The sequence below is a fragment of the Dreissena polymorpha genome, chromosome 12 (genome assembly GCF_020536995.1).
Source record: "Dreissena polymorpha isolate Duluth1 chromosome 12, UMN_Dpol_1.0, whole genome shotgun sequence".
In the NCBI taxonomy this organism is placed as follows: domain Eukaryota; kingdom Metazoa; phylum Mollusca; class Bivalvia; order Myida; family Dreissenidae; genus Dreissena; species Dreissena polymorpha.
This window is the reverse complement of record NC_068366.1, coordinates 68869490-68878781: the sequence shown is the minus strand read 5'-3', so window position 1 is coordinate 68878781 and position 9292 is coordinate 68869490. Positions and strand designations below refer to the sequence as shown.

The following is a 9292-nucleotide window of genomic DNA, read 5'->3' as shown; positions in this document are numbered from 1 at the left end:
TTCCGCTCCACCGAGGACCAGACTACCTACCTGGCACAAGAAATTGAAGATGCTTTCCAGGAACAGAAGGTTGTCCTGACAGCATGGATAGACCTTCAAAGGGCCTTCGATAAAGTCTGGACTGACGGACTCCAAGTCAAACTGATGAGGAATGGAGTTGGAGGAAACATGCTGAAGTGGATCAAGTCCTATCTATTCAATAGAAGGGCAAGAGTAAGCTTGAACCAAAGAAGCAGTAAGAAGTTCCTTCTACGGCACGGTGTCCCACAAGGAGGAGTCCTGTCCCCGACGCTCTTCTTACTCTTCATCAACGATCTTGTGTCTGAATTGCCAAGGGGAGTGAAGGCGGCACTTTATGCTGATGATCTTGTGTTATGGTGCAAAGAAGAGCATGCCAGCACAGCCACATACAGAATGCAAGAAGCAATAGACAAACTTACCGCATGGGCTGAAGACTGGTGTGTAATGATCAACAAAGAGAAATCATCCACCACACTATTCACATTGTCATCAAAACAGAAAGCAGGGACGGTGAGAATGGAAGACACTCCTATGACTGAAGCAGACGAGACCACGTACCTGGGAGTCACCTTTGACAAGAGGCAAACGTGGAAGCCACACCTCATGAAAGCAGTAGGAAGGGCCCGAAGAAAACTTGCAATGATGCGAAAGCTTGCGGGAACTACATGGGGGGCAAATGAGCACATACTCAAGACAGTCTATCAAGGCACAGTGAGACCCCAACTAGAGTATAGTTCCCCCACATGGTCTTCCACAGCCAAATCCAATCGCCAGGCTCTGGATAAAATCCAGAACCAAGCTCTGCGCATCATGACAGGAGCAACCAAGTCCACACCAATTGCCTTCATGGAAAAGATAACAGGAATACAACCACTTCAAGAAAGAAGAGATGTCAAAATCCTGCTTCAGACAGAGAAGTATAAATGTCTAACGGATCACCCCATGTCAGCCAGAGTTAAAGGGTACACCAAAAATCGGATCAAGCGTAGCAGCTTTGTACACGAAGCTAAGAAGCTGGACAAGGCCTATGCAACGGATCTGACCATCCCCACCACTCCGCTTGGTCAAGAAGACATCATAGATCCATTACAAAATGACCTGTCAAATGTTGCAGTAAGATCCAGTGTTCCTCACCTACAGCCAGGTAAACAAGAGGATGAGCATATCAGAAAGAGCCTCACACTTGCCATGATCGATGACGAATACCCAAGAGAGGCATGGACTCATGTCTACACAGACGGTTCTGCCACTAGAGCAGTCATAAATGGAGGTGCTGGCATCGTCATTCTGTACCCATCCGGAAAACGAGAAACACATCATGCAGCAACCGGAACACACTGTAGCAACTACAGAGCAGAGACTTTAGCCCTCATGAAGGCAGTGTCAATGATTGAAGACTCGACCGAAGATGTCAACTCGATAGTCTTCTTTACAGATGCCATGTCTGTATTAGAAGCCCTGACCAACAACAAGGTTCCTCAGCTTGCAAATGCCTTACAAAGAATCAGCACCAACCTAAACGTGACCCTCCAGTGGATCCCAGCACACTGTGGAGTGGCCGGAAATGAAGATGCTGACCAACTGGCAAAACAAGGTGCTCAGTTAGATCAGCCACCTGTGCAAGTAAGCTACAAGGAGAAAGTTACCATCATTAAATCACTTACCCGGCCAAGACAAGAGGCAGATGCATATCATCTCCTAAGCAGGGCAGAGCAAGTGATAATGGTCAGACTCCGATCAGGGCACAACCGACTCAATGCACACATGCATAAAAAATACAGACTGGCCCCGTCACCGACCTGTCCGTGTGGCACAGAAGACCAAACAGCTGAACACATCCTCCAAAGATGTAAACGTCACGACCAGGAGCGAGCTACAAAGTGGCCCCAGGACACAACCCTCCATCAGAAACTTTATGGAGACGTGGATGACCTGAGACGGACCACATCATTTATCGAAGAAACTGGTGTGATCGTGTAGAGCGAACGCCAAGAAGATTTCAGAGTCCTATGAAAATCATATGCTAAATTGGAAACATTGTATGCGCTCGTGTAGAAGGTTCAGTAAATTGAGAATGTAAACATATAATTTGCATAGATAGTATAGTTACATGCTAAAATCGTTTTCTCTCACAAAGACATTTAATTATCTCACAGCCAAATTTGCAGTACTTCATTTAAATCGCGCAATATCATAACATTCCTTACCCATGGGATCTTGAAGTTTTGTCGATTTAATACATATAATGACTTAAAATAGATCAAAGCGCTGAAGGCGCTGAATTCGTACGCTATTGCATAATCTTAGACGCAACTCAGTTTTCAAAATTATGTTATAGCTTTTTGTATCGCAAGTTTGATATGAACATAACCCATTCAAAGTTATAAAGAGTGTGTCTTAAAGCATAGGTCGATGTGTGGGTGCACTGTTTATCCTCATAGTAATGTTATAGAGATAACTTAGACAAAATAACAACAATATGTGTCTTTTTTCGCAATTGGTTGCTGCACTGGCAACCATCTTTAGAATTTGGGTTGCCTTGTCAAAGAATAACAAGCTTAGAATCATGTACATGTTGTGTTATGTGTATATTTTCTTTAAATTATTGAGCAACAATTTTGCCGACATGACAGACTATTAATGCATCATGTCTTGTTGTGAGCCGGAATTGAATCGTTTCCTAGGCCTAACTGATCCACGGTCGCCAATTTGTATTCTATGTTTAATTGGATTGAGTTGTTTCAAGCTTTGAAAAAGCTAGTTGCCCTGGTGTTTTGCCCAACTCGTGGCACTTGACATTGCAGACGACAGCAGTTATTTCGCGCTGTTTCTTAAGCACGTGTTTTACATTACATACATGTATAGTGAATGGTTATTATCACGCGGCTGTACAAAAGGGTGTAAATCAGTTCTATCAATATTCACGATGATATATGCATGCACTGGAATTAAAGTGGCACCGCATCAAATTCTTAACGGGTATTGATGATCACAACTTACTCGCAGTTTCGCAGTACTTTGAACATTATTTTTTTAGACGCCTCGGGGCCGTCATCAGAGGAGGGGGGGTAGGGAGATGAGCCCTCCTCTGAACGTTATTTATGACGTTATTTTGGTCCGTTATGGCTCTTTAAGAAAAAGGCTAAAAAGTCATGGATAAAGACATTTATTTCATTGATTTAAACTTTTTCTCACGCAAACATACGCATAATCCCAACTCGATCGATTCCCAAATGCATCCGTATCAGCCCACATATTATCAATTACTGCATGCTTACCTCTTTTTCAGTCGCTTTTCAATGCCAGATTAACCGTATATTCCATTTGTAATAGTAAACTCAAAAATTTCATAAATATTCGCCGTTTTTCTTAAGTAGGAAATGAAATTTTGCATATGTGACTATTAAAAGATCGCGGTGGTGTAGTGGAAGAGGTGTCCGCCTAGCGATCGGGAGTTCGTGGGTTCGATCCCTACTCGTTGAGCGTTCTCGTTATCTCCTCCATATACACCAAGAACTCGTTCTTCCCAGGAAAACGTACACAACGTACCCTGTTAGTAATAATCGAACAGGATTGTAGACAGTATTAAGTTGAAGTTGAAAGATGTGATGATATAATGGCCAATCGAGACGGGGTTTACCAACTGAACACACGTATGTCGCCTGACTTGCTGTTTATTAAATACACACTTTTTACGTGACGTTGAACATGTCTACATAGTTTTCGCGCGCTTTTTACTGAGACAAAGAAACAGCAGAAATACACGAAGCGCTTTTTATTTTAAGCTAGAATGTGTTTATGTCGCGTTAACATTAGAATTCAGAAGCTTGTTTCGGATTACAAATTTATTTATGCCGATTTGAGATTCGACATAGCATTTTTGTGGTATGTTATGAATTCAACTTTAATTTGTTAAAATTCATTACGAGTGGAATAAATGATTTAACTGTATTTTTCATACAATGCACAATGTCCACGAGAGGAGAAAATGTGGGATAATTTTCTTGTTCAGAACAATTACAGTGGTAACGGAGGGATTCGTACCAGGGACCTCTCTATCTCTAAGCCAGGTTCTACCATTACACCACTGTTCCCACTCATTCGTCGTCTGCATAATTTTACTGTAGCTAGTGTAGGCCTACGAGTGCTGTCGCTAATGCAAAGCGTGCGCTCTCATTGGCCAATATCTAATGTGTACAACCACGCTCCGCCCAGCGTAGCTAAGGCAGACTGACTTGCACAACTCGCTACATTATTTGTACGATATCGCGTGCCAATAACAATTGATATAGTTATCCATTTTTATGAGTAAAATTAAGGAAAGCTAAATGGCACGACTCATCAGATGAAAATTATCATTACCATGCGATAGGTTAAGACTCTTTGACTGATTAGAGGATATAACAGTTTGCTTTATAATTGTTTTTTCTTGTCTTTTCAATTGTGATGTGATGTTACAGAACGAATTGGGTAACATATGATCCAAATTATTGCAGAACATATATAAAGCTTAATTAAATTTTAATAATAATTTGGATAAATATATCGATTTTCTATTTTTAGTCATTATATGTATAAAATCGACAAAACTTCAAGATCCCATGGTTTAGAAATGTTATGTTCTTGCGTGAGTTAAATGAATTGGATTTGTTAAGCACATTTTACACCAGTCCAGATATTATTTTCACAATGTTTTCTTTAATATTTCTATTACGGTAACCTTACAGTACCGCAGACATCACTCAATGTGTGTTATCAAGATCTACTTGATCCCTGTTTTATTTAATCTTCTGCATAAAATAGTTTGAGCATTTAAGTATTAGTGTGCAACTGGACAATCCCAACATAAACCATTGAAACCATAGGCGATGTGCATAACCTTCAACTGTCCACTGGCTCACGCTGATATTTCGTCGGCCAGTATAGCTGTATACTACCTGTATGAAAGGGACTATATCGTCGACCAGTATAGCTGTATACTACCTGTATGAATGGGACTATAGGCGTTGATATTGTCTATAATTACCTGATATTATTAGTTATCCCTCCTAAAAGTAAACATATCTGTATGCTCTTCTGAAACGTTTATCTTTACGGAAATTTTACTTAGACGATTTGGTTTGAGCAACCGCAAAGATTAAATGTGGAGCGTTAGCGATGCCTTATAATTGTTATTTCTGATTTATATAGAAGTTAACAGTACAATGCTATCATGCAATGTAAACAATACTAGCAAGTACTTGTGTTGTTCTTTTTTAAAATAATGAAATTTCTGCACTTTGATAAATTAAGGCACAAACTAATACACATGTTATAATGCACTGTAATTTAATAAATCTATCAAAACATGATTATTAATAAATAAATTAAATAATATACATATTATTATTTACTTTAGCAATATGCAATATTGGATTATTCAATGTAATCTAGTATTAAATTATTGCATTCGCCACTTGATAGACACGGCATGATTCCTTAACTAGAATAACATTTGACCCACATCATATATCTTATCTTATTTTCAAAAGCTAATCAATTTATATTCTTACTGTCATACCGGTCTTGTGAAAACATATTTTTATCACGACGTGTGATAATTGACATATGCTGTTGAATTGAATATATAATCTATATAAATGAATTGCGCTATAATGCTGTTGAATTTGTATGCTTTTGAATTGTATTTTGTTCTATAATGCTGATGAATTTAATTGTTTATTAAGTCTCATAGATAAACTGTAATATTTAAACACATTAGTATTGTACAACTAAATCGTGTTCATTTACTTTTGACGCGTCCTTTGCTGGTGTAGTCGTGATTCTTTCACAATTAATTGTTGGCTATTATTGTTGGCTATTATACTGTATTCATTTGACACTTGATATATGCGGCAAGATTCCGTAACAAGAATTACAATTGACCCACATCATATATCTTATCTTATTTTCAAAAAGCTGATCAATTTATATCCTAACTGCTCCATACCTGTCTTGTGAATACATATTCTTATCACGACTTGTAGTACTTGACATATGCTGTTGAATTAAATATATAATATATATATATGAATTACGCTATAATGCTGTTGAATCTGCATGCTGTTGAATTGTATATTACGACTTGTGATACTTGACATATGCTGTTGAATTAAATATATAATTTATATATATGAATTATGCTATAATGCTGTTGAATCTGTATGCTGTTGAATTGTATATTGTTCTTTCACGCTGATGAATTTTTATAAAGTCTCATAGATATACTGTAATATTTATACACATTAGTATTGTACAACAAAATCGTGTTCATTTACTTTTGACGCGTCCTTAGTAGTCGTAGTCGTGATTTTTTTCACAATTAATTGTTGGATATTATAGAGTTTACATATTTATATCAATTTGTTGTTAAACGTAATAGTTTATTCATTGATCTCGTGAGTCTGACATAACCACCATGTTTATTATATGAACTTCTTTATGAACTTTTTCTTCATTAAGCTTTATCTTATTTTATTTTTTCTAACAGATACATATTCATTCTGTTTTTCTCTACATGGAACCGATAAGTTAACCATATTGGACCCTCCGAGAGTTTGCATGAACCTCCTCTTTTCGACTTTGTTTGGCATGACAGCTGCTTACATGTTTATTTTGTTTCTCCTTCGTATATCATGAGTAAAGGCCAGACAAGAGTAGCTGTAATGTCCAACTCACGCATCAATTACTTCTAACCGCTAGCAATCACGTTTTATTACCTCATTGCCATCTTTAATATGCCAGTGTTTTTAAAATCTTTGGCTGTTAATATTGAAGCCACGTCCGAGTGTAAACTGACAATACAGACCCATATACGTATTTGTCCAAAGAGTCACAAACTCATGCAAAATATCAAGTTCTTTTTTCTATTGATCAAAAGAGTCTTTGTGCCAACACTTTGTTTATGGCTATACTGTCTTCTACTAAGTATATCCGGTGATATCCACCCTAACCCCGGACCATCAGCTAGTGATTCCTCATCATCACTAGAATCTCATACTGACTTATCGCTAGATATGACCCATTTTATCAACTCTTCTCACAATTTGTCGATTGTTCACTATAACGTTCAAAGTCTTCTTCATAAATTGGATTTGCTAACTGCAGAATTAAGATCATTTGATATCATCACTTTCTCAGAAACGTGTCTATCAGAATCCATCAGCAACGAACAGTTGTTTATACCAGGTTTTAGCCTACCCGTCCGTCGTGATCGAACTCATGATCCACACGGCGGAGTTGCTGTTTATGTCAAGGATGGTATTCATTTTACTCGAAGGCCAGATCTAGTAATAACAAATCTTTTAGCAATTTGGTTGGAGGTTCGACCTCATTCAAATAAACGAATTCTAATCGGTACTTTTTACAGACCACCAAATTCAGATAACAATTATTTCAGCAAAATTGAGGACTCAATTGGGCTGGCAATAGAAGCAGGCGTCAATGACATTATAGTCTTGGATGACTTTAATCTTAACACCCAACTTGATCAAGCTGAACGTAAAATCGCCTCCATTTCACAGCAGTTTGCACTCGATCAGTGTATACAAGATCCCACTCACTTTACTGAAACGTCGTCCTCTATTATTGATTTAATATTTGTTTCAAATAAAGAATCTGTCATTTTCTCTGGGGTAGGTGAACCATTCCTTGATCAAATGATAAGATATCATTGTAACGTATTCGTTATTCTTAAATTCAAAAGACCATCCCATCTATGCTATACACGTAAAATTTGGAAGTACGACTCAGGGAACTACGACTCTTTTAGAAGCAACCCATCAAATATTGAATGGAATAACATATATAGTGACAGTCCTGATACTTTTAACAAAAATCTTACAAACGTTTTACTTGATACACCAGCTAAGTGTATACCAAATAAAGACGTCACCGTCCGCCCAGCCGTACCGCCATGGCTCTCATCCGAAATAAAATTAAAAATACGAAAACGAAAACGAACTTATAGGAAAGCTAAAACAACTAATTCCCAATCTAGCTGGACTAAGTTTCGTGTACTTCGTAATGAAGTAGTTTCTCTTGTCCGCTCTGCTAAATCAAATTATTACGACTCTCTTGCATGCACACTTAAATCCAACACATACTCCTCGCGGGATTGGTGGAAAGTTCTGAAATCTTTTCTTACAGTCAACGTTAGTAAAACATTACCCCTACTCGTCAACTGCGCTGGTGAACTGGTTTTTGACGAAGTTCAACAAACTGAAGTACTTAATGATTTCTACGCTCAACAGACATATATAGATGAGTCTGATCACGTTCTACCGGAGTTAGCCTCTATAGCAAATCAACAGATACTTTCGTCTATAGTAATAACCGCTTGCGAAGTAAAGGAAGTTCTTATGAATCTGCCTATGGGTAAAGCTTGTGGCCCTGATGGTATAAATAACAGAGTGCTACTTGAGGGAGCAAATGAACTAAGTCAACCACTCTGTGATCTTTTTAATATGTCTTTGTCGACATCAACAGTACCAAATGATTGGAAAATGTCAAACGTTTGCGCAATATTAAAAAAAGGGGATGTTTCTATTCTCCCGAATAATCGTCCAATTTCATTTCTTAATACAATGGAAAAAGTACTAGAAAGGATTATCTTTAAACATGTATTAAACTTTTTTCGAGATTCTAATTTTTTCACAAAATTTCAGTCTGGATTTATGCCAGGTGATTCGACTGTCAACCAGCTCACGTATCTATACAATACGTTTTGTAAAGCATTAGATGATGTATTGGAGGTCAGGGTGGTGTTCTTCGACATAAGAAAAGCATTTGACAAAGTCTGACATCGTGGCCTCTTATTGAAACTGAAACATGCCGGTATCAAAGATAACCTTCTGAACTGGTTGTCTAACTATCTCTACCAAAGGCATCAAGGGTAGTAGTTCCCGGGGTCTCCTCTTCCCAAACGGAAATCAAGGCTGGATTGCCACAGGGCTCTATTCTTGGTCCCCTATTATTCCTTGTATACATAAATGACATTGTAAATGACATTGAAGCTCATATCAACTTATTTGCTGACGATACTAGTTTATTTGTAGTTGTTGACACTCCTTATTCTGCAGCCGCCGTTTTAGAAAGCGATATAGACAAAATTGCAAGATGGGTCGATACATGGTAAGTACAATTTAACCCACTGAAGTCGGAATCACTTATTATATCGCGTAAGAGGGACAAACCCCATCATTTGCCTCTCCATATTTATGATACTCTAATT

The 9292-nt window shown here is 37.9% G+C and overlaps 1 protein-coding gene across 1 annotated transcript; it reads left to right on the top strand.

Moving 5' to 3' along the window:
• Positions 1-537: 537 nt before the first annotated feature.
• LOC127852701 (uncharacterized) lies at positions 538-2001 on the top strand. Its single transcript, XM_052386651.1, has one exon. The coding sequence runs from the start codon at positions 538-540 to the stop codon at positions 1999-2001; it is 1464 nt and encodes a 487-aa protein (XP_052242611.1).
• The last annotated feature ends 7291 nt before the right edge of the window (positions 2002-9292 follow it).